This window comes from Macrobrachium rosenbergii, chromosome 21, assembly GCF_040412425.1.
Source record: "Macrobrachium rosenbergii isolate ZJJX-2024 chromosome 21, ASM4041242v1, whole genome shotgun sequence".
NCBI classification, from domain to species: Eukaryota; Metazoa; Arthropoda; class Malacostraca; order Decapoda; family Palaemonidae; genus Macrobrachium; species Macrobrachium rosenbergii.
In genome coordinates this window covers 604,961-632,506 of record NC_089761.1, presented here as the reverse complement: position 1 = coordinate 632,506, position 27,546 = coordinate 604,961, and the positions used below count along the sequence as shown (strand labels likewise).

Here is a 27,546-nt window from a genome sequence, read left to right as displayed (position 1 = left end):
GTTTTTTACCATTTCGGTCGAGTTAAAGTTGACCGAAGGTTGAAAATTTGGCAGTTATCGTGATTTATGTGAAAATATTTCAAAACTGATAAAAGCTACAACCATGAGCTATTTTCTGTTGTATTCTACATGAAATTGCGCACATTTTCATATATAAAAGTTTATGTAACGACTAATGTAAAACGATGCAAACATTACGACAACATGACGAAAGAATTTCTGAGATGTTCGGCAGAGTTACCGCACGCAGACGTAAGAATTTTTTTTTCAGAAATTCACCATAAATCGAAATATTGTGCTTGAGACTTCCAGTTTGTTGCAAAATGAAGGTACATGATTGAATATTACTAGAATGTAAGAGTTTTAGCTTATAATTGCGTTTTTACCATTTCGGTCGAGTTAAAGTTGACCGAAGGTTGAAATTTTGGCAGTTATCGTGATTAATATGAAAATATTTCAAAACTGATAAAAGCTACAACCATGAGTTATTTTCTGTTGTATTCTACATGAAATTGCGCACATTTCCATATATAAAACTTTATGTAACGACTAATATAAAACGAGTGCAAACATTACGACAACGTGATTTAAAGAATTTCTGGCGCGGACGTAAGGAAAAGGTTTTTTCAAAAATTCACCATAAATCGAAATATTGTGTTAGAGACTTCCTATTGGTTGCAAAATGAAGGTAAATGATTGAATATTACTAGATCGTAAGAGTTTTAGCTTAAAATTGCGTTTTTTGACCATTTCGGTCGAGTCAAAGTTGACCGAAGGTTGAAATTTTGGCAGTTATCGTGATTTATATGAAAATATTTCCAAACTGATAAAAGCTACAACCATGGGTTGTATTTTGCTGTATTGTACATGAAATTGCGCACATTTTTATATATAAAACTTTATGTAACGGCTAATATAGAACAGTGCAGAAATTACGACAAAATGACGAAAGAATTTATGAAATTTTCGGCTGAGTTACCGCCCTTGCGTAAGAAAAACGTTTTTTTCAAAAATTCACCATAAATCGAAATATTGTGCTAGAGACTTCCAATTTGTTGCAAAATGAAGGTACATGATTGAATATTACTAGAATGTAAGAGTTTTAGCTTACAATTGCGTTTTTTTACCATTTCGGTCGAGTCAAAGTTGACCGAAGGTTGAAATTTTTTGTAGTCGACGTACGGTACGTCCACTCAGCACCCAACAGACAATTTTAGTCGACGTATGATATGTCCAATAGGCGTTTAAGGGTTAATAATTATATCACAGAAAGTGCATTTAGTCATGAAAATATGAAAATACAGCAATTAGTGAATATTTCTCAATGGAAAATACTGCGAGTGGGCGGATTTTCCGCAAAAATGTGTATGTTCCAAAGAGAAATCCACGAATAGGCGAGTCTGTAAATCGTTAGAATGCGAAGTCGGGGGTGGGGTGTTTACTGTATTAAGTGACCCTCCACTACATACAGTAGACTAGTTTATCGGTTAAGTGTGGAGGCATCGGTTAGGCTATCCTAATGTATCTCTACAAGAACTGTTACCAATTGAAAGATTGAAAAGACACGACAATCTGCATATTAGGCTCCGTACAACTGGTTACTTACTTAGCTCCTCGTTGGGCGAGTCGGTTGAACTGTGGACTAGCATTTGCTAGGCCCGAGTTCGAGTCTCAGGCTGGCTGATGAAGAGTTAGAGGAATTTATTTCTGGTGATAGAAATTCATTTCTCGCTTTAATGTGGTTCGGATTCCACTATAAGCTGTAGGTCCCGTTGCTAAGTAACCAATGGGTTCTTAGCCACGTAAAATAAGTCGAATCCTTCGGGCCAGCCCTAGGAGAGCTGTTAATCAGCTCAGTGGTCTGGTAAAACTAAGGTGTACTTAACTTTTACTCTGAACTTAAGGGTTAACCTTACATTGGATATGATTGCCCTAGGCTACCTACGTGTACGTAAACAAACCCCCCAGCATACGGTTATTGTTCTGGCTGAGTTCATAGTCCATACACGTGGGCTGTTCTTAGCCTAAGTGGACGTTCGGACAGAGTGAGCTGCCCTGTCTTACGCTTGCCAACAAGAACACTTATCTAATATATGCTACCTATTTGCTCTTAGCCTTACTTAGGGACCATTTACCTTAGCCTCTACATATACATCAATGAACTTACCTTGTTGTTGGGAGGCGTCAAATTCGTGTTCCACTGGGGAAACGAGGTGGGTAGAGGGTGGAACAGCACACATGAACGTGTAAAACCAGGCTTCGTACAATTGGTATTTTCAGTGGAAGAGGTGATAGGCCAGGTATTTGTCGAAGGCTTCTTCCCTTCTGCCATATCACGGTACATCAGCCCGAGCATCCCCCCCAGCAACGTTCAGTGTTCTAGGTTGATGCCCGTGTCTGGATCCACGAAGTTGTGCGATTGGTTCACAGTTTCATTTGTGTACCGAAGTTGTGCGATTGGTTCACAGTTTCATGCGTGTACCCTTCCAGTTGTAATTGGGAGTATACCGCCCAACAATCACTTCTTATCTTTGTTTCCGGCAGCATCCACTTGCAAAGTTTCCTTCATACTGTCACCTACCGGGACCATAAACGTGTTTTTGGAATATCTCTAAAACCCTCCGAACACCCACACTCCTTTGACACCTCCCTTATTATATTTGCTTTTTCAAAACTTGGCCTCGTCTATTTTGACTACTTTTCCTGGACCACCTATTGGGGTCTAGTACTTTCAGTATGGTGCAGTACAACTTTCCAGCAGAAGTTGTATATACCAGTCATTTACGGTACGTCCACATACACTGGCGGCACTTGCAACCTCTGGTTGAGTACACTGGCTATAGTTAAAAAAACAAAGAACAACTTGCTGAACAGAAATTTACACATTCTCAAACCAGGTTCCTGTCAACCCTGATATATTAAGGCGACAACTTGCTCGTCGACCAACTGAATTATTGAAGACTTTATCACAAAGGAATCTAATTTTTAGTTAATTTGGCAACATAAAGGCAACAAGGGCATTTACACGTCAAATTTAACACTGTGCCGTGCAAAAACTTAAGAGTTGGCTCCCTGTCCCTGGATTATCCCTAGATATAACGGAAATATCTACTGTACTTAAATCAACCAAGACAAAGATCCATTGCAATTCATGGGCCGAAATCAAATGGACGAGTTCAGAGCAAGGTCAACAAATCAATCCCTAACTGGTATAATCTTAGGCCTGTGATTGGTTGGCCTGGATCAAATCTGAATCTGAGAATATGATAGGTCAATTGGAAAAAAACCGCGCATGTGCAGTAACCCAAACCTGGTCTGCGCATGCATACAAGCCTTTGACCCAACCTTCAAAATGCCCCCGACTGTAATGACATACTGTGGTGACTGGAATAGCTAGTGGAGAGCGGTGTAGTGTGTCACTAGTAACAGCTACTTGGGACTTGAGAAGTATCACGTTTTCTAACAAAGTGATGTGATTAAGAAAGTCTCGTATTTGAGTCTGGTACGTGTTTTTATGGTTGTATTTTAGGATGGAGAATAAATTTTCTTTAATGTTTTGCATTTAATGGGCTATTTACTGAGATATAGGATGCGCAACTGTTGTAAAGTTTTACCATCGCTACTGTCTGACCACGAGGGTACCAGCCTTGTCTTTACAGCTATAGGGAGTTCAGGTGAATCGGAATTACTAGGTCAGGGTCATTGTTTTTGGCCGTGAAAGTAAATCAGAGACGGAGGATATTGGCCAGCTTTTGAGTAGATAGACATGTTTGATTAAATCCAGAAACACCCGAAATGGACACAGAACAGATTCTAAATATCGTTCAGGAGTTGAATTCGCCAGTGGACACTGTTACGGAACAAAATTTTATCTTGACACTCCATCTCAGCGGTCAAAGACAGGAAAAAGCCTTGACTGTGCGTCAAGGCGTAGGTCTGTGAATCATAGCAATCAGACACATTCTGGTTGGTTAGATGTATTTAATCTACAGGACTAGGGATTAACCTTGGGCAACCAGGCATACTATTGTATGGAATTAAATTTCCTGCGATCAGGTCGGGGCGACGCACGACGGCAGTCATAGGAAGTACGGGTGAGAGTAGCGATGCACTATGGCCATCTTAAGAACTACAGAGGTTGGGGCTGCGTGTCACTCTTCATGTCGACTGGGTACCTAGAAAAGGTTATGTACCTTTGAAAAAATTGTTGCTCAGCAAATTGATGAAAATTGGCCAGGTAAGTTACTCTTCGGGTGCTTGGGTAGTTTGTATATTCAAGGTACCTGCCTACAACTCATTAACAGTAACTCCAGATGAAAGTTATATAGAATAAAAGATGTTCGGCATGCCGTAATCTACCTATAAAAGTAACTTACTTGGCCAATTTACCAATCGACAATTTTTTGTGAGGAAAGTAATTTTTTCCAAGTACCCAGTTGACATGAACGGTGCGACACAGCACCGCTCCTGAAGTTCTAAGATGGCCATCGTGCGGAGTTCCTCTCACCCTGTAGTTCCTAAGGCTGCCATCATGCCTTGCCCTGACCTTGTGAGACATAAATCCATCCAATTGTGTTGAGTCATACCCTAGACCCTAGGGTCATGGATTAAATAAATCTGGCCTGTCAGAATGTGGTTGATTGATATTCATAAACCTGTGCCCTGACCCACAGTCACCCTTTCTTTGACTTTTTTTTTTTGACCCCTGAGATGGAATGTCACATTGACATTTTGTTCCCTGAATTATTGACCACACAACAATTTTAAGGGACACCCTGAACGCCAAATTCCTAGAAATTATCGATTTTTAGTTTTTTACAGTATTTGACTAGTTGGTATATATTCTAAGTAAACATGTCCTGTAATATTATTATTTTTTTTTTTTTTTTTTTACCGCATTTACCAGCATTTGAGTGGCATTGAGCGAAAAATTGTCACAAACTTTCTGTATGACTTTTTAGGTGGAAGTGAGAAATATATTTTACTTTCCTACTAAAATACACATTATCTATGATAAAAACTTGCTCTCTCAAAAAATACAATATCAAGTTGTGGAACCTTTAGCGAGTCCCAAACCCATCTGTTCACGACTGCCCAAAACACTACCAGTTTACTGCCCTTCATGCCAGGATCCTTGGATATGGGCAGTTGATGCATTCGTGGCCCCAAGGGGAATGGTTCTCTTAACTTTCTTTCCTGGTAGTAGATGTTCCTTGTCATCGTCTGCTCAGAAAGGATATTTTCAGGCAAGTCTTATTCAAGAAGATTCCATCAAACCTCCACAGACTTCATCACTGCCTGAAGAGAGTCATTGTCTGTTATGAGCTAATGACATTTCTAGAATGGCCAAGGAAGCAATCCTTAACCCTTAGTGGAGGGATTGAGCTTCAGTCTGAAGTAAAACAGGTTTGGGGAGGTGGACAGATTAACTCCCAGTGTGAAGTAGAATTACGCACCACTGTTATGGTAATAATGATTCGAAACAAAGGTGCCAATACTTCTATATGCAATAAATTCACTAATGGCAACTTTTATACAGACATGAGAGTTCGGCCAGTATCAATAATGCTTGTAACTTTAACCCCTTCGCCACTGGCCTATTGCACTGCCGATAACGCTTGCATACCACATGAGACCCCTGTCGACCGCAAGTATATCAGTCATCATTTGCTCCCACTAAACTTTGTTATTCATATTTTTCGTTTATAGTCTTATGTGAAAACACCCTGTATATATCAATGAATATTTTTATCATTGGCTATATATATTATATATATATTTTTATATATATACATATATATATATATATATATATATATATATATATATAAAAAGTAATTGCAGAAATAATTGCAGAAAACAGCTATAAAGTGGTAGAAATAGTAGTAAAGTAGTAGAAATAAAGTAGCAGAAAAAGTACTAAGGTATTAGTAAATAGTACTAGTAGTAATAGCAGTATATAATAGTTTTCTTACAGAAACAGTCAGTCTAGGTTCATACGGAAACAGCGTATACATCAATGAATGTTTATGGCATTGGTAATAATAATAATAATAATAATAATAATAAAAATAATAAAAAAATTCAACAGTAATACCACTACTACTACAACTTGTAGTAGAAAAAAATGATAATAAAAATTACATGTTAGTGTAAAAAAAAAAATGAAAGGTTTTCAAAAAACATAGTACGTATGTAACACCAAAAATATATCCTCTGCTGTGCTTTGTTTGGAAGGGTTGATTATTACTGCCTCGAAGACCCAGCCCTTGGGGCTTTGGAACCTTGTTTTTTATGTGCATGAGAGTGCCAAGCTATAAAGTGTTCCTTCGAGCATATACATATACATACGGGGCATTTTATTCACTCCCATTATCATTAGCAAGCTCTGAAAAACATACATCTCGTCACGAGTGACAGCCCTCCGCAGAAGTCCATTTACCTTCCGCTTTCCTGTTGACCGAAAATACTCCTCTGCCCGAGCATTCATCCATTCACACAGTCTGTCAGTAACATCATCACAAAAAAAGAAACAAAATGCATCCTGTGGGCTGGTGAAGTCTGGTGTGCAAACAGGGATCCCATTTGCCACCCTCCGTGAAATCGGGGGATGGGTCTGGGCGCACGTCACAAAATGGATCTGTTATGAACTGCCAACCCTCATTGACAATGGGTTCAATGTCTTCTAAATACTCGGTGTCCCTGTCATCCTCTAAGCAACTATCACTATAATCATCTGACAGATCTGGCAGGTATTCAGACCCAGAATCTGAAATACTATCATCCAACATCATGATACTAAAAAAAAAAAAAAAAACTGTAAAATAACTGCAATCAAAAGGGAAAAAAGTTTAGCATTCGAATCCAAATGGTTTACTCACAAGATCTTGACAATGTTTCATACATAAGAGCTTGAGGCGCACTGGCATGTGCTGCTGGACGATACCCCTTATAATATCCCATATGAATATGACGTCACGACGACCATCAGACACTCATTGGCTAGAATGAATAGTGGGTGGAGCTTCTGCACCTCTCTCGTACACAGTACTGCGCCTGAAACCCATCCAAGCTGAAGAAAACAGCTTTGCTTTTCGAGGAGGGATGAAAGACGTATAGGCGTATGTCGCGGTCTTTTATTACTGTACCGTAAAAGACGTACATGTGTACGTCCCGGTGGCGAAGGGGTTAAGGGGGAAGGTACTGCATCTCTCAAGAGTCTTTTTGTAAATTTGCATGTAAATATACGAAGGGGTTGCTGTTGTTTTTTATTTTTGTCTTTTACGATAGTATGTCGGTTGTAAATGTAATTTTACAAAGAAAATTGCAAAGAAATATTAGAAAAAGCATGTAAAAGTAAAAAATAAGTTACTGAATCTTCCTTCTCGTAAATTTACATGAATATTTTACAACAAATATGCAAAAAATTTGTTACTGCTTTTATTTCTTACCTTTTTTGATATTTTGTGAGCAGTAATAATAATTTTACAAACTCCAAAAAACTTATTTATTAGAAAAAACATATAAGTTGGCAAAATTTATGATTGTCTTGCAAATGAGGCCCCACAAGGGATTGTAAATAGTCATTTTTAACTTCTCATGGAAGGTAGGGAAATTTTTTTATAATTTTTTCTATTTATACAGTGTGAATGTACGTGTCATTCTCTTTCCATTGATGTGATTTTTTTGTATTTTGCCGACCTCAAAGTTTCCCCGGTCTGGGTTGCTGCACATTGATAAATTATGCCGTCCTTTAAGGGTTAAATGTAGAAGGCCCTCCACTCTTTGACTTGTGTATCAATAACAGTGGTTAGATTTATTACCATGGTGCTTGTCCCGAGTGATATGCAGCACCCATTCCACTAGGTATCTGGATTTAAGCTCTACCAGTGTCTTGGGTATGCAAAGCAGTTTTCTGTCACAGCAACCAAGGATACCACTTTGCTTTCAGGTCTGCATCATGGTGACTGGAATATTGCTCATGATTTAAATTTTGAAGAGGTTTTCAATCTTTTGATGTTCCATCATGATTTACAATGAAATTTAGACGTAATCCTTTATATGTTAACATAACTGCAGTTAAGCCCTTTTGATAAATCACTTGAGAACTTTGAAGACACTTTTCTTTTAGCTGTTGTTGAGGCAAAGTATTTTAGTGAGCTTCAAGCCCTCTCTTGTAAGGGGGCTTTATTCTAGTGGCAACCTCTCTTTTCTTTCATTGTTTAGAGAAATATAAGAGGTGGAAGCCCTTTCCATTTTTTTTTTTTTTTTTTTTTTTTTTTTTTTTTTCGTGCCTAATTGAACTGCTTTGGTAGGCAATGAAGTGGCTGTCTTTGTGTCCAGATTAGAACTATCAACCACTTCTTTAATGACAATTTGTTTGGGTGGTGCACAGAATACCACCATTCAAGACTATTGCCTAGTGCCGGGTACATGAAGGTGGTATGCACGTACTACCAACCTTCGTCTTTTCAGTTCTAGACCTCTTATGATTTCGTGAATTAGGTTTGAAGGGTTTGGAGCAAAACAAGCAGTACTATCACTGCCAGGCATTTGGTGAAGAAGCAAAAAGCATCATTGCTGGCTATAGATTCAGACATTTGGATATACTGTATACTGTGTATACTTCCATGCACACTTTATATATAGTGTCACTCTCAAATAGATGAAAAAATGTTACATGGCAACACTCACTGCATTCATGGGTAGCGAGTGGAAGGGAGCTTCATTTTGCTTTGCGCTTCTGGGCAGCATAGAAGTATCTAATAGGTTCTGGATACAGTTGGGTAAATAAAATTTCAATAAAAGTTTATTTCACTTACAGAATAAACTATATTGATCTATTATTATCGTAATATAAACTTGTATATATATATATTGAACTTGTATATGTAGTGTTATTTTTAGTAGTATGATAGTGAAGTAAGAAAACTACACTGTCTTCCTAAAGCCTCCTGGGACTCAAATGCTACTGTAACAACAAAGCCAGAAACGATAAAGCAACTATAAAGAAAAATATAAACTACTTTACATGTGCAATGAATAAAATAAATAAGAATGGGAACATCATCATAAAAGGTGGTAAAGAAATATTACAAAAGGACAAAACATCACATATTGTATATAAATATATTATATATGTATATGTATATATATGTATATATATAAGCAAATCCCACAAGAAAATGACAGGCAGAAGTTCAGTACCAAGTGCTTTCATGTTTATTAAACGCATCATTGGGGCACGAATGAGACACATATAACTTTACAATCATTTATGGCTCAGAAACTTGTTTCCAGATGAATGGCGAAATGCCATATTAATTCCTATACCAAAGCCTGGAAGAGACCATAGTAATGTGAACAATTATAGACCAATATCTTTAACAAGTTGTCTATGCAAGTTGTTAGAGAAAATGGTAAATGTACGACTTACATGGCACATACGTGAAAATAAAATGTTAACTCCTTCCAAGTTTGGCTCACAACGTAATCGATCTACATTAGATTCTCTATCTAATTTGGAAGATCACATATGTAGAGGATTTGGAAGAAACCAAATTACAGTAGCTGTCTTTTTTGACATCCAAAAGGCATACGACACTACATGGAGGTATGCAATATTAAAAACATTACATAATAATGACATACGCGGCCATCTTCATAAATTTATTAAAAACTTTATGACTGGTCGCACTTTCCAAGTGAGAATAGATAATGTTTATTCCAAGACATTTCCACTTAAAAATGGAGTTCCACAAGGGAGTGTCCTTAGTAGTACTCTGTTTACATTAGCAATTAATGACATCAGTAACATTCTACCGGTTGGAATTAAGAGTAACCTGTATGTGGATGATTTTGCCATATATTATATGGCATCACGCATAAAGCATGCAGAACGAATGATTAATAAAACCATAATAAAAATAGATGAATGGACCTCATCTGTAGGCTTTAGGTTATCCATAGAAAAAACTCAAGCTGTCATGTTTTATAAAAATAAAAACTGGAAAAAAGGTGAAGAACTAGAATTGAAAATCAGAAACCATAACATACCAATTAACCATACTGCAAATTTTTTGGGATTAATATTTGATGCACACCTGAATTGGAAAGCCCATATAACTTACATAAAATCAAGATGCAAAAGGGTGCTAAGTCTAATTAAAAAACTATCACACACAAATTGGGGAGCTGATAGACATACTCTTACCATACTGTATAAAGCAACAGTGTTATCAATCATTGACTACGGAAGTGAAGTATATGGTTCAGCGTCAGAAGCAGCACTGAAAATATTAGATCCGATTCACAATGAAGGACTAAGAATATGCACAGGAGCATTTAGATCCTCACCAGTCTCCTCAGTACAAGTCGAATGTAGCGAACTGCCACTGTTCCTCCATAGAGAGTTCATAACAATGAAAAGTGCATTAAGAATCAAGGCAAGTGATTCACCAACAAAAAATCTATTTGATCTAAGAGATATATTTATAAACAATCATCCACCTCCTTTCCCAATTAGAACTAATAGATTGTTTGAATCACTGAATATAGATATACAAGTACCTCCAACAGTGAAGTTACCACCCCATTGGACTATGAATAAAATAAGGACTTGCACTCAGTTGAAATATTTATCAAAGTTTCTCCTATACCCCAGAACACCATAGACAAAAAACCATAGATCATATAAGACGAAAGCATTCGCATTATGCGATTTATACAGATGGGTCTAGATCCCAACATGGAGTAGGATATGCAGCTATATCCCAGAACAAGTCATATCAGTTATCTTTGCCTAATAATGCCTCAGTCTTCACAGCAGAGTTATGTTTACTACTCAAAAAATAATATTGTACAGGAAATTAAATATGAACTCCACAAATTGTATAATGATGGAAAAAATATTGAAATATGTTGGAACCCTGCCCATGTAGGGATTAAAGGAAATGAAGCTGATAAAGCAGCTAAAGAAGCAGTCCGCATGGTAAGAACAAATATAAAAATCCCAATTAGTGATTACATAACAGATATAAAAACAATCATTATAAATAAATGGCAAAACATAAGGAACGAGGAACCTATAAATGATAAGTTGAAACAGATAAAATCCAGCGTTGGAAAATGGAGCTCATCATGTCAGAGAGAGAGAGACAAACATAAGTAATTCTGACGCGTCTGCGAATAGGCCATACTCGTTTGACACATGGACACTTGATGAACAGTTCATGTGGCCCTCCTCCCGAATGCCCAGAATGCAAAGTGTTGATAACAGTCAAACATGTGCTGTGCGACTGTACAAAATATAATCAACAGCGAGTATCAACCTTTGGAAATAAAATCCAGTGTTGGAAAATGGAATTCGTCATATCAAAGAGAGAGACAAGCACAAGTAATTCTGACACGTCTTCGAATAGGCCATACTCGTTTGACACACGGACACTTAATGAACAGTCCATGTGGCCCTCTTCCCAAATGCCCAGATTGCAATGTGCTGATAACAGTTAAGCATATACTGTGTGAATGTCCAAAATATAACCTGCAGCGATTATCAAATTTTGGAAATAGACCGATAGAAGAAATTTTGTCAGAATCTTCAACGTTCTCAATAGCACCCATTTTAATGTTCATGAGAAGCTGCAAATTAATTGGAAAAATATAAGAAAAAAACAATCAATCAGTATAATGAATTTTAAAACAAGTAAATTTTATGATTTTACTTAATTTATTTTAAATTTTAATATACCTTTTTAGTGAGTATGTATGGAAGCATGAGTTTAAATGTATTTATTGTGTGAGTGTGTTCCAGTATGAAAGTGTATGCCTTTTTATAGCTTTTAATTTCATTTTCATTTTCGTTTATCATCATTGACAAGTGACCTATTAGGTCCCAGTGCTAGGCTTCTAGCCTAGACTTGTCATTCCATCCTAATCCTTCGGGCCAGCCCTATGAGAGCTGATGGTCAGCTCAGTGGTCTGGTTAAACTATTTTAATAATAATAATGGAAATAAATCAGTGGGGGAAATTTTATCAGAATCTTATACATTTTCAGTCATCCCAATTTTATCTTTCATTAAGAAGTGTAACTTGATAGACAAAATATAAATCAAAGTAAATAATGAAAATACAGAAGCCTGTAGGGCGTTTAAGAAAAAAAATATTGTAATTCTGAATTTTAATTTTAGATTTTTATGAAATTTTATTTTATTTTTAATCTTTAATTTTTTTTTTGTATGCATGGAAACGAGCAAATGTATTTATTGTATACATGCATTTCAGAGTAAAGCATATTTGTTATACAGTTTTTTTTTTTTTTTTAAACTTCATTTTCATTTATTCATCATCATGTGAATGACCTGTTTGGTCCCAGTTCTAGGCCTATGGCCTAGACCTGGCATTTCATCCTAATCCTTCGGGCCAGCCCTATAAGAGCTGATTAGTCAGCTCAGTGGTCTGGTTAAACTATTTTAATAATAATAATAATAACAACACGGTCAAGGGGGTATATTGAACCCCATTTTGGAAAATAGAAGTTGTAATCAAAATTTATTAAATCTGAAAAAAGTACAAGAATATAGAATGTTTCCACTTTCATTTCCCTTGAGATTTAAGTTAATACTGTGGCAAAGTGAATATGTAAGGGGCAACTCAAAAAAAAAAAATATATATAGTTTTAGATTTTTTGAAAAATCTAAAACTACAGTTGAAGTCTTGAGCGATGACCCCTACACACCCAGGAGCCTCAGCTACGGGAATCACAGCCTTCTGGTAGCAACACACTGTACGGGAGAGCGTAAAAAAAAAAAAAAAAAAAAAAAGTATTTTTTGTAAGTGAAAAAATAATGATTTTGCAAGTAAAATGCTTTTTATCTTTTTTGGTCGTCTATAAACACTAAATAATCGAAAAATTACGTGATTTATGTTATGTGCGCACACGACAATGGTTTTTCAGTAAAAATATTGTTTTGCATTTCTTTACCACTGTAAGTAAACAATAAATTTTCCAAAAAGTCAAAGAAAGATGTATATGCTCTACTGTTTTCTGCCATTGTAAATGAGCAGAAAGTGAAAGATTTTAAAGTTCTTACCCTTGTGTACTGATTACTGTTGACAATCCCCACAGAATGGGTAGATGTGGCGAAGGCACAGTGGGTTTCCACAGCCGGTGCACCGGTGTCGGGTCTTCCTGTCCTCGTTCCTGGGACACAGTGAGCAGCAAATCATGGGAGCTCTGCTGTCAGTCATTACCACATGGCCTGCTGGAGCAATGCTGGCAGGTAGAGGGATGTTGCAGACAGTACATATAACCTTCTTGAGGTCAGTTGACATCTTTGGAGTGTTGATCAACCTCTTCTGCCCATGGTTTGATAAGGGCCACTGCCAACTGCTGCGTATGTGCCCCTTGGCATTGTAGAACCACCTGTCCTCTGCTGGTTTTCATTGTACAGGCAGTCCCCAGTTTACGACGGGCTTCCGTTTTTACGCTGCGTCGTAAACGAAAAAATCGTCAAAAATCATAAGAAAACCTTACTTTTAGTGCTTTGGGTGCATCGAAAACGATGTAAACTGCATTTTCATTGAGTTTTTCGTCAAAAAAAAAACTCCAAATTATGATTATTCTGCCGTTTTGGAGCCATATTTCTTCCGCCGGATCGGCATACGGCGCGTCATAACCCCTGAACATGCGTCATAAACCGGGAAATAATTTCTGATGAATATATTTGAAATCGGAACGTCGTAAGCCGGACCCGTCATAAACCAGGGACTGCCTGTATATTATCCACAAGGTGATAACAGCCATTTATCAACCTGTAGAAGACACATGGGCCATCGTTTTGTCTTTCAACCAACTGCATAGAAGGAGCACATCTGGTTGAATGTATCGACCCCACCCTTGGTCTCATCATAAAAAATGATTATCTCAGGCTTCCCATTTGGCATGATAGGTGGATGAGTGTGCTTGTCGACATAAGATGCACCAATTTCTTTTTGGTTCTTGATGTGTCCGTAGTATGAGAGTAAAGTTATATTGTTGGAGTATAAGAAAGCACTTGAACCTGGCCTCCGATTTGTGGTGTCCCTCATTTACTCTCATAGTGCTAACATGGGTCATGCCGCAGTTCTTCAGGAGGTCGGTTGCTAGGGGCACAGACGTGAGCCAACTGTCTGTGGTGATGTTTCTGTTAGTGTGGTGGTAAGGTCTTTGGCAAACTGATGGCCAAGGGCTATGCCAGCCCAGGGTCTGGTGCCCTGCTTCCCCAGGTAGGGAATTCCACCTAGCATTTACGTGCTGCTGTTGTCATTTACAAGGACAAGCTTTATTCCGTATTCGCCCAGTTTGCTGGGAATATACATACGGAACGGGCAATTCCCATGGAAGGCCAGCAGCTGCTCATCCACAGTTAGGTTTTCGTGAGGGACATACATTTTGCCACAGTTCGCAATAAGCATGCCCCATACTTTACCCCAATATACTTATAGTGACACGGTTAAACGGTATATAATACGCCATACATTTTTATACGTTAACACGGCACAGGGTAAAATATACCTGACGCATTTATTACGGAGCCCCACGAACGCACTAGCACCGAAACACTACCTTCCACAACAGCAGCACAAAGGCAAATGAACTTACAGGGAGACCCAAGAGGCTCACTCAAAGTACCAAGCCGTGGCAATATGAAACAAGCTCCGTATCAGATACCCCATGACCGTGTTCTAGGGTTAATCACTATACTGTATATGTATAGAGTAAACTTTATAGTGTAGGGTAGGCTACCATGCATGTATACTTAGTACCGAATACCCTAGTGTAGGCTAGGCTATATTTGAGATGTTTTTTCCAGCACATGATGGGTTTTTTTTGGAACCTAACCCCATCATAAATAGGATAATGCCTATATAAGCTGCTGCTGCTTTTTTTTTTTTTTTTTTTTTTTTTTTTTTTTTGAACTATCAAAATAGGCAGTTCTAAGTGTTTTTAGAAGGGTTCTAAGTATTTATGGTTCTGTCTTTTCACGGGGAGGTTGGGGGGTGGGGGGTTGTGGTACGCATCCCCTGCAACAAGATTTACGGACACTCGTATTCACGAATTTCTCTGTGGAATATATCTACCCATTATTCGCGGAAAATTTGCCCATTTGCGGTATTTTTCACTGAGAAATGAATACGGGGGTTTACTGTATGTAATGTGTACATATGTAATATATATGTATATATATATATATATATATATATATATATATATATATATATAATATTATTGAAAGCAGTTATATATATTTTATTGAAAGCAGTTGCTTTTGTGGCATCAATGAGTTTTTTGCTGGAATCTTCATATCGGCAGAGTTTTTTTTTCCGTTTCTCATGCGTCGAGCTTCAGTGAAAAACACAAACTTCTTTGTTTCTTTTATCGTTTTCTGTCACGACAGCTGTTTCTCCGCTCTGTGGTATTTTCAAGTGACTACTGGTTTACAACTTGGATTTACAATCATTTTGTCTGTACATGTGGATGGAAAAGTAGACCTGAGCTGTGATTGGTCCAGGGATTAAAGGGATGAACCACTTTTAGGGTCGAAAGCTTTAGGCATAACATAGAAAATATAAAATGAATATTCTGCTGCAGCTACAAAACAATACTTGATAGTTATGTATAAAAAGAAAAAAAATTATTTACTAAGTATGGTTATGCTGTATATATATTTACAAAAATAGAAATATTAAAAAAAAAAAAAAAATTTTTTACTGACATCAACCACGAAATGCTGGCTGTGGTTTGTGTCGGGCGAGGCCTCAGGGACATACCAGGTGTTACTTGTGTTTCCCTGGTTGCTCGTGTTTCCTGAAGGCCGTGCCGTGTCTAGTGTTCGGGGATGAGTGTCTGGTCTGCGTTCGCTCACGCAGTCCTTTTTCTACTGGGAAGGGAGTATGTGATCTGACTCTTGCTGGATGTTAAGAGTCAGTTTTTGGATGGCGATGCTCACCGCTTCCACTATTAAAAGACGACCATAGTTGTTTTCTTTATGGACGACCTTAGCACCTTTGAGTTCATGTAGAGATGGCTTCCTATCATGTGTATCAATGAAGTGCTGGTGTATGGCCCCTTGGTTTCTGTGGGCCAGCATTTGCCTCCGAAGGGTCGTAGTAGTGTGTCCGATGTAAGTATTGCTGTGAGATTTACACATCTCCGGGCATATGAATTTAAACACTACGTTCGTACACATCTTTGGTCACACGGGGGCGGTGCTGTTTTTCATTATCAGGGCTGCTACTAGGTTAGGCTTACTGTATAGCCTGAGATTAATTTTCTATCAATGATTCCCTGTAGGATACGGCATTCCTCCCTGTATGCAGTCCCATAATGCAGACGATGATATATGATAAGGTTCTCTTTTGCCGCTGTTGTGGTCGGTTGGTAGAATTCAATTTTCTTTTTTAATTGCAGTTTCGATGATACGATCTGCATTTCCATTGTTTGTTAATAACTAAAGTTCTGTCCAGTTCGTTGTTCACATCTATCCAAGAAATGCAGTGTGTGAGTACACTTTTGACATAAGCACTCACTACTGACTTTTTGTAGGGATCTCTGCATTCTCCCCGGGCATTCAAGCAATGGCCAGCGTTCGTTGTTTTTGTGATTACCGTAGTTATAAATTGTCCTTCCTGTTGTTTAACTAGGACATCCAGAAAAGGCAGGGTCTTCTGCTGGCTGTGCTCTGTAGTGAAATTAAATACAGAGTTTCCTTTTAAGGCATCTGATATTTTCCTGGCGATGTCAGCTGCTTTTATCGTAATGAAGATATCGTCAGTGTATCGCGTGTAGATCTTGGGTTTTCGGTGTTCACGGAAGGTCCTCTCTTTGACGGTAGCAGTGTACGTTTGCGAAAATGACCCCTAGTGGAGATCCCATGGCTACTCCGTCCACTTGCTGATATAGTTCCTGATGGGAGAGGAATGGGCTCTTGAAGTACATGCCTTCAGCATGTCACGAAGGATATCTTCAGGTATGGGAAGCCATTCTTTTTCTGACCTGTACACACGGTCAAGGGTGATGTTGATGTTTCTTTGATGGGAGCGTTCATAAACAGGCTTTCCACGTCAAGCAAGGCGACGTCATCATCAGGTCCTTTTTGCATGTAGAACATTAATGAATTCTACTGCTGATTTCAGTGAGTACGCCCCAGGGATGTAGGGCACCAAAAGATCATATAGGACCTTAGCTATTCTGTAGGTTGGGGATGCCATTTGAGGAGATGGGCCTGAGGGGCTTGCCGGTGTTGTGGGTTTTTACTGTCCCGCAGCAGTAACCTGGCCCATAGTAGCCTATTACTTTTGGGAATTTTATCAAGTCTTGTTGGTTGTTGGCCCTAGTCACGAGCCGTGACATCATCTTGAGGTCCTCAGTAGGGTCCTTCATCAAACGTTGGAACTTGGAAGGGTCCTGCAGGATCCTATCCATCTTATCAAAACAGTCAGCTTTTTTCATCGCTACGTAAACTGATGATTTGTCTCCTTTCCGTATGATGATATCCGGGTTGTTACGCAGTTCTTTAGCAGTGTCTTTTCATTTCCTTGGTGATGGTCTGGCTATGAAAGTGTCCTCTATGGCGACCTGCCTCTCCAGTAAGTTCGTTGATGCAAGTGAATGTCAGGTCCAACTTGCCGTTATCCCGGACTTGCAAGAATTTGTCTATTAGGGCCTCTGTTTCAATTCTCTTTGCTTCCGGGTGCAGTTTCTTTGCATAGTGGCATTGGAAACCCAAGTTTATATATAATATATATATATATATATATATATATATATATATATAATTGAGTATTTGAGACTTGCAAATATGTATTTCATTACCGAGAAATTCGATTCAGTAGTGATCATAGTGTATATGTTTTGTTAAGCTTCTCAGTAAAGAAGAGGTTAAAGGTTTATATTAGCTTCAAGCCCTTTCTTGTTCTTTGGCTTTGCTGTAGTGGCAACCCCTCTTTTCTTTCATTGCTTAGAGAAAAGATCTAGAATTGAAAGCCCTCCCCTGATTTGTGATGGCTCCTAATTTAGTGACCTAGGTGGCAATGGAATAATGGCAGTCTTATGTCCAGTTAGAACTCTTAAGGTTTTACCTGGACAGACATGACCTGTAAGAGATGATGTTGAATTTATCTTGGTGTTAGAAGTCTAAACACTCCCGTTTCTAAGATGGCTTAAGTCAGTGCACATGGAATTGATTCCTGAGCATTTAAAATTTTTGGAAATATGTAATCTTCATGGCGTCCGTATTGTAAACGTGTATTTATTTCCTTGAAAGCCACTTTCTAGAGAAGGTTGCCTTGCAGCTCAGGGAAGATAATGTTTTTGCCTCATTAGTTGTCAATGTTGAATTTTAGCATGAGGTGTAAAGCCCTTAGTCCTATTGTTGTGGTGAGGACACTTTCGCCTGAACTAGATATGATAGTATCTTTGTCTTATCATTAGTAGTTAGGAATCCCGCTATTGTATTGGGAGAATGAAGGTACACACTGCTGTATAGGAGTGTACCTTCATATATATGAGGGTGGTAGTTATCTTTAGATTTGAACTGTTGGTTATGGGCTTTCGACTTAGGCACAGGAGTCACCAGAACTCCACGAGATGGTCCTTGTTTCCCCTGTAAGGATCCTCTTACAAGTCTCGCTATGAGGGCCTTACACCCTGTTGTGTTTCCAACGTCTGGCGACAGTCCTTGCCAGTAAGGATTACACATCCGGCTGGAATGTTGAGAAGCTTTTTCTCCCTATTAGAGCACTTAGTATGTTATAAAGAAAAACAAATGAATGTTGTGAAAAAATGAGAAAAAATCCAAGTTGATAATACAAAAAAGAAAGTGAAACTCAACCGCTATAACATGTTTTCATTAGCTATATTATACACTGGAGTGTAAATGGTCTACAGACCAGATTGCACCCAGGAGAAATACTAAGATTACAAAAAGAATATGAACCAATGATATTTTTACAACATGGGAAACAAAACAATATCAACAATAGGTAAATATACCTGAGCATCTACGTCTAGAGAGGAAGAAGGAAAATTAGGTACTGCCATTATGTACATAAAGCATGTTATGACAAAGTACCTGTAAACTTTACTGACCTGCAAATATTGAGCATTAGAATACAAATAAACTACAATTATGTAATTTATAATTTATACAACCAACCTAATAAAAATTGACATTGATAAACTTGAATTATTTAAAAATGTCAAAGAACCTACATTAATAGAGGTGGTTTTAATGCTCATAACCCAATATGGGACTGTAATTGTACAAACTCAAATAAAGCAGGAAGTAAAATAGAAGAATTCATAGATTCAAACGACATGTGATGCATAAATGATAACGGAATCAGCACATATTTTTAAAAAACACATGGAACTTTTTCTTCAGACTTAACTGTGTACAACCAACATAGTAGATCGATAACTCTATGTACAGTGGCGGCAAAAATAATCTTAACAGCAAAAATAATGTTGACATATTTCACAGAATGATAGCAAACCACTGTGGATAATTAAACAAACAGAAATCTATACTTATTTATTATTGAGATACATGAATTAATCCTTTGTCATCTCTCCTTTAGCCTGCAATGCAGCCTGGATGCGCTTAGGCATGGAATCGGCAAGGAACACGAAATATTGAGGGTCCATCTTAGTGCTCCATATCAACTTAATCTCATTCTTAAGCTCAGCCATATTTGAGGGCTGGGCACCTGCAACTTTGTATTTAATAACTTTCCAGGCATTTTCATTTGGGTTTAAGTCAGGTGAATTGCCTGGCCACTCTAAAACAGATACATTTTTCTCTGCAAGCCACTTTGTTACTGTCTTAGTCTTGTGACATGGAGCCCCATCATGCATAAAAAATTCAGAATCATGTAACCTGTAAAACTCTTTAACATGCGGTCCTTAAGCACTTTTAAATATGTTGTTCCTTTCATTGTTTCCCCCTTAGGCAAGAAATACAACCCAGCTCTACCCAATTTACCAGTAAATGCCCCCCACGCCATAACACTGTGGATGCTTCACTGTTTTCACGGCAAACTTGTGATGATAACGGGACACACTCTTGGGCCTCCTCACAACACTGCTGGCACTTCTAACCATTCTGAAGGTTGATTCATCTGAAAACATAACATCACGCCATTGTTCCTGGGTCCAGTCTTTATATTTCCTACAGAAAGCCAGCCTTTTCAAGTGAGAATTGATGATGTCAAATACATTTCTACTTGAAAATGGTGTTCCACAAGGAAGCGCCCTTAGTAGCACACTGTTTACTGTAGCAATAAATGACATCAGTAATAATCTACCTATTGGAATTAAAAGTAACTTGCACATGGATGATTTTGCCATATATCATTCAGAATCTCGCTTTAAACATGCAAACATGCAGAATGAATCATTAGTAAACTATGGTAAAAATAGATGAATGGTCCTCATCTGTAGGCTTTAAATTATCCATACAAAAGACTCGAGCAGTAATGTTTTATAAAAATAAAGTGGAAAAAAGGTGAAATAGATAGTATACGTTAGCCAGACTACAAAATTTTTGGGATTAGCATTTGATACTTGAACTGGAAGGCCCACATAACGTGTGAAATCTAAATGTAAATGAACATTAAATCTAATTAAAAAACTCAAACACTACTTAGTGAGCTGATAGACATACCGTTACTTTACTGTATAAAGCAAGTGTTGTCTATCGTTGACTATGGAAGCGAAATTTATATATCCTCATAAATGATTTATGCTTCAAATTTGTGTATCATTGTGCTGCTCTTATTGATAGGTTGAATCATCGTTGTCATTGTTGATATTCGTTTCCCTAAGCCTTCCAGTGTAACAAGTATTTATCAATAAATATTTTAACTCAGGCTGCAAATTCCCTGTTACTTATTTAATGAAAATCAGATAGCAAGATATTATTATTTTCCTCAACTGAGTGTTGTCATATTTACTAACATCAGCATTAGGTGTACTCGGCTGGGAAGACTTGAATTAACCAACACCTGTCATTAGTTCTTTAGGACAACTAACATTCCATCCACTCACTGACCTGAAGTCTGAAGAATTGTTGATGTGTTATATTTGGCTCATTCAAGAAATCTGAGTATGCTCCAGCAAAAATAATTCAAATACTGTGGTGCCAATAATAATTCTCGCACGATGATGGCAAGGCCACCAATCCCAAAGTTACTGCAACTCTTAATTGATGATTGGTGGACTCAGGAGTTAAAAAGTGATCCCCCAATCTGGTATGAAAAGATCCAGTTATGCCACATATTTCAGGAAAGTTGCAAGAAAAATGACTGACCCCTCTCCAATACAAAAAATTTGATAGCTTATATTTTTCTGATTTGATAGCATATACAGTGTTGAAATCGACCTAATAGAAGGTCATGCATACCTCTCTCTACTTTTAATGGTAGCAGTGCACAAGTGTGTGACCAGTGGCAGCTTACTGATTATAGAGCACATTCTGGTTCACTACCCCTGATTTATAAGTAGAAGGTATGGCCTGCATTTGAAATCACTTGAAGGTAAAGTGTCTAACTTGAGAATATTAATGCTGATAATTTTGTGTTTGCTACTTTCATGTCTTAGTACTCATCTCTTTTGCAGAGGCCAGTTGTACGATCGGGGCCAACCAAACTCCTCATCGCTAATTTAGATTTTGGCGTGTCAGATTCAGATATCCATGTAAGTAGTCATTGTTTAAATATTTTACCCAAGTTTTTAGTGTTTTATACCACCTAAGGTTGATTGTTGTTAGCCATTTTGAATGTTCATAAACAATTAGTGTATATCCTGGCGTGATGGTGATCAGTGAAGTGGGCTTAGGGTTTTTCTCATTCAGAAGCAGTTTTTTCTTTGTAAACTGGTGTTTGATGAATTCCAGTATTTTAATTACAATTTCAAATTTTAGTACGTCGTAAATAATGCCAGAAGAAGGCTGCTGAGTAAATGTTAAAAAAATATCTTAAATTATTGATTAAAATATCTACTAAATACATTTACAACCTTGTGCAGTACTAGGTGGACTTCTGAAGACTAACTACTACATATTTCATTCAGTTTGTACATTACCTATAAATAATGGGTGGACTATGAATACCAACTACTGTACAGCAAGTATAAGTTGGTTTTTAGATTTTAAAATTAGAAAAATGAAAGCAAACTATTAGGTAAGGATGGGAGACAACTATAGTTGGGCAGAGGAATAAGGGTTATAATAGACACCTCTCCAATAAATGCAAGGGGGTTACCCTTGTGGAGAATTTATGTTATTTAAAATTTATAAAAATATTTTTCCCCATAAAAAATATTTTCATAATCAGGTGCAGTTGGCATTCAAAATTAAACAAAACATTTGGCTAGCCTGCTACAGTAAAGCCAAAATAATTATGAACATGGCTGTCATTAGCTACAATGCAATAAAAATATTTGCTCCTCAGTGACTGTTAATTAAGCTGGCCCTGTCCCAGAACGGCCTCTTTCTTCTGGAAAGCCAGTGGGAGAGAGAAGTAGGATTGTATGAATGAACTAAAGAACCCTGAATTTAGAAAAAGTGCTGGCAAATTTACTCTGTCAACCACAAGTTCAAGGGTTGTGAAGTTGCAGATCCCCGGTTAGTCTTAAATGAGTTTGCCAATTATTTTGCTATAATGTTGCTGAGAAGACTGATGACACCCTGTTTAGCTCAAATTAAAAAGGCATTGAAAGAATCTTGGACAATTTTCATACCATATTCATCATTAAATTAAAAAACACCTCTGCCTGTAGTGTGGAAGAAAGTTAGAGAAAATAGCAGGCAAATTTACTCCTTCAGTTATCAAGATCAGTGGTTGTGAAATTGCAGAGCCCTGGTTAGTGGCAAATGAGTTTGCTAATCAATCATTTTCATAATTTTGCAGAGCAATGATGAAAGATTCTAAGAAGGGTAATAGAACAGGTAAAAATTGATTTTAATATATCAACCAATGAACAATGCAATGTGCATATTACTGTGAGGGAATTTGAATCAGCTCCTTCCTGGATGATATAGCATCATCTAGTTTTAAGCATACACAAGGAAATACTAGTGTTCATATGAAGCCTTAATGGAGTTTTTACTAGAATATTTCTTCTTAAGGTATTGGAGATCGTAAAAAGTACTGCCATTGGTGAAACCAGGGAAAGCCCCTTGACAAGAATTAGTGTTCCATTGCTCTGACATGTCTGTGTAAGGTCATGGTAAATGGTGAATACACATTTGTTGTGGTACTTGGAATGTGGTAAATATTTCTCTGCTGCTCACTGTGGTATTTTTGAAGTATGCACTCCACAACCGAGGTGTTGGTTTGAATCTGATTTCAATATGAGAAGCTTATGCTAACAGACAGCATCACGTCACTGTTTTCGTTCATCAAGGCTTATAATACAATATGGAGATATGGCATTTTGAGGGTTCTTTTGTGAATGGAGCCCAAGAGGCAGTTTGCCTCTTTTTATCAAGGCGTATTTTAAAAAATTCGCTGTTTCAAGTTCAGGTTGGAGTAGGTTTGTGGGGAAAAAATTTTTTCAGGAAATTTTTTTTTTTTTCCCTTGCATCCAATTTCTCCACTTTTTGAAGACCTACAGTACCCTATAGTTACTGTAGACTTATATGGTATTTTGTTATTTTAGACTCGCACCTTCACCATACGCATCACCTCGTGTAATGAGCACAGTAACCCTCCACCCACTCTCCAAGCACAAAAACTGCCTGCCCACTGCCATGCGATGCACATTTACTTTGGTTCTGGAACACGAGCTTATTGGTACGATTATGATAAAAGTTTCAGTCAAAAATGTTTAATACTGAACACGTGTTGTACCATCACCTCTGAGTCTGATACAGGAAGTGCTTGAGTTACGATAATTTGCTTTACAGTAATTCGATTTTGCTGTGGCGTTAGGAATTAAAACCGATACGACAATATTTAGAAGATTAAAATTTCGCTTGGTTGCAGGCAGCTGCATACAATCTGGCAGCGAGAGACCAAATTACAATAGACCAACTTCTTTTCCTCCATCTCTTTATACCATCTTCTAGTTAAAAAAGTAAAAGAGAATGATAAAAGATAGAAGTGTTGTTAGTAACACTATACTCTTTCGTAAATGCGTACAGCCCTAAACAACCAAACGAGAAACTGTTGTTTTGATGATAACCGAATCGGATAACAACAGTAGTTTTGCTCGTAGTTCAACCATGGTACAGTAGTAAACAATTACTGTAGTTACAAGTGACGTTAAGGGGATCGGCCGGTTTCCCACTTTTTTAACCCTTTAACGCCGAAGCCCTATTTTCAAAAACGTCTCCCGTATGCCGGCGGCCTCCGAGAGGTAGTGCCGAAGCGGAAAAAGTTTTTTTCAAAAAATCACAGTGCGCTTAGTTTTCAAGATTAAGAGTTCATTTTTGGCTCCTTTTTTCCTCATTGCCTGAAGTTTAGTATGCAACCATCAGAAATAAAAAAAAACATCATTATCATATATAAATATTGGAATATATGACAGCAAAAAAAAAAAACTCTTATATAATTGTATACAAATCGCGCTATAAGGAAAACGGTTGAAGCTAATGAGTTAATTTTTTTTAGTTGTATTGTACACTAAATTGCGATGATTTTGGTATATAACAGATTGTAAAACGATTAAAGCAACACAGAGAATATATTATCACAAAATGAAGCATGAATTCGTAACGTGCGGACGTAAAAAAAAGTTTTTTCAAAAATTAACCAAAAATCAAAATATTGTGCTAGAGACTTTCCAATTGTACCAAAATGAAGGAAATTGATTGAATATTAGTGCGCTGTAAGTTTTTTAACTTACAATTGCATTTTTGAACCATTTCGATAGAGTTAAAGTTGACCGAAGGTTGATTTTTTTCTATTTATCGTTATTTCGATGTAAATATAAAAAAACTGTGAAGAGCTAAAGGAATGATATATTTTTTGTATTCTACATGAAATTGCGCACATTTTGATGTATAACACTTTATGTAACGAATATGAAACAGGGAAAAAATTACGGCAAGCTGACGCAAGAAATGACAGGATTTTCAGCGGAGTCCGCGTGCGCGGAGCGAAGGAAAATTTTTTTTTCAAAAGTTCACCAAAAATCTACATATTGTGCTAGAGACTTTCCGTTTGTTGCAAAATGAAGGTAAATGATTGATTGTTACTCGAATGTAATAATTATGGCTTACGGATGCGTTTTTCGATCATTTCGGTCGAGTCAAAGTTGACTGAATGTTAAAATTTTGTCAGTTATCATGATTTCGGCGAAAATATTAAAAAACTGTGAAGAGCTAAAGGAATGACATATTTTTTGTTGTATTCTACATGAAATTGCGCACATTTTGATGTATAACATTTTATGTAACGAATAATATGAAACGGCGAAAAAATTACGGCAAGCTGACGCAAGAAATGCTAGGATTTTCAGCAGAGTACGCGTGTGCGGAGCGAAGGAAAAGGTTTTTCAAAAAATTCACCAAAAATCTAAATAATGTGCTAGAGAACTTCTGTTTGTTGCAAAATGAAGGTAAATGATTGATTGTTACTCGAATGTAATAATTATGGCTTACGGATGTGTTTTTCGATCATTTCGGTCGAATCAAAGTTGACCGAAGGTTAAAATTTTGTCAGTTATCGTGATTTAGTGAAAATATTAAAAACTGTGAAGAGCTAAAGGAAGGACATTTTTGTTGTATTCTACATGAAATTTCGCACATTTTGATGTATAACACTTTATGTAACAAATAATATGAAACAGCGAAAAAATTACGACAAGCTGATGCAAGAAATGCTAGGATTTTCAGCGAGTACGCTACAGCGTCTAAGGATTTTTTTTTTTTTTTTTTTTTTTTTTTTTTTCCAAAAATTCACCAAAAATCTAAATAATGTGCTAGAGACTTTCCGTTTGTTGCAAAATGAAGGTAAATGATTGATTGTTACTCGAATGTAATAATTATGGCTTACGGATGCGTTTTTCGATCATTTCGGTCGAATCAAAGTTGACCGAATGTTAAAATTTTGTCAGTTATCATGATTTCGATGTAAATATTAAAAAACTGTGAAGAGCTAAAGGAATGATATATTTTTTGTTGTATTCTACATGAAAGCGCGCACATTTTGATGTATAACACTTTATGTAACGAATATGAAACAGGGAAAAAATTACGGCAAGCTGGCGCAAGAAATGACAGGATTTTCAGCGGAGTTCGCACGTGCGGAGCGGTGGAAAATTTTTTTTCAAAAATTCACCAAAATTCTAAATATTGTGCTAGAGACTTTCCGTTTGTTGCAAAATGAAGGTAAATGATTGATTGTTACTCGAATGTAATAATTATGGCTTATGGATGCGTTTTTCGATCATTTCGGTTGAGTCAAACTTGACCGAATGTTAAAATTCACTTTGGATGCTGGGTCCTTCTCCAGCATCCCAGTCTAAAACTCGCCTCACACGCTCACTTCCGACAGGCAGTATGCGCCTTTCACAGTCCTGACGCCTTTGTGACATCTCTGCAAACGTTCTGTTGCAGCACGAATACGCTAACACTCGCAAAAGTTGAACAAAACACGTCTGCGTCAAAATATCGCTCCCGCAAGGTGCTGCTCTGATGCTCTCTGATGCGAGATGGGGGAAATTTGCGCATGCGTGTCTGGGTGACGCTCAGAAACAAAACAACAGCTGGATCCGTGAACTCCCAGCATCCGCCGAGGCGCGGGATTTGAAATCTTCCGCAAACTAGGCCTACAATTATTTTTCCGCGAATATTTAAAAAAAGCATTTTCAGTCGACGTTTGCAACGTCCGCTCGGCATTCAACAGACAATTTTGGATGATGTTTAAAACGTCCAACAGGCGTTTAAGGGTTAATGACAGGTTGTTGATATATAAGGGGTTTAAGGACATTATGTGGAACTTCTGGGGAAAAAAATTTTTGTGACGCCAGAGCAATTTTCGGCTAAAAATGGTCATTTTCAAAATGCATCTTCTCCTTTCCTTGTAGTTTTTAAGGGATGGGATTTGAATCATGTATAAAACACATATGAACCTTCAATAAATTGCCAGGGATTTTTTATTTTTCAATTCTTCTTTGAGATATGAATTTTTTCTTTATGAAATTTTCCTGGAAAAATGAAAAAAAAAATTACCAAAAATCAGCAACTCAAAATATTAAAAATCCCCGGCATTTTATTAATCTACCATGTTTACCCATGTTATATATGAAATTTCATTTAGATTGGTCCAATACTAAGAGAGGAGATACATTTTAAAGGTGAAAAACTTATGTTTTGAGAAATGGGCCTTCAAAGTTTTAGTTACATAAAAAAGTAAAAGGGACTTCAAAGACTTACAATTAATTTTATGGTTTTAATTTTTATTTTTGGGTATTAATGCAAAATTATTATAAGAAAAATGATTATGATCAACAGGAAGCCAAATAATTTGATAGGCAGCTACAAAAACACCATTAGGAA

General features: G+C 37.2%; 1 protein-coding gene across 3 annotated transcripts in view; it reads left to right on the top strand.

The window, feature by feature from the left end:
- LOC136849656 (THO complex subunit 4-like) overlaps positions 1 to 27,546 on the top strand; it is a 62,657-nt gene that overhangs the window by 18,328 nt on the left and 16,783 nt on the right. For 2 of the 3 annotated variants that reach the window (XR_010856348.1, XM_067122957.1), the window contains exon 2: positions 21,660 to 21,737. The exons of the other annotated variant lie outside the window; for it this stretch is intronic. Coding sequence is in view for 1 of the 2 variants with exons in the window: in XM_067122957.1 (XP_066979058.1) it covers positions 21,660 to 21,737 (78 nt within the window). In the remaining variant the exon portion in view is untranslated. The remainder of the gene's footprint in view (positions 1 to 21,659; positions 21,738 to 27,546) is intronic. 3 annotated transcript variants of the gene reach the window in all.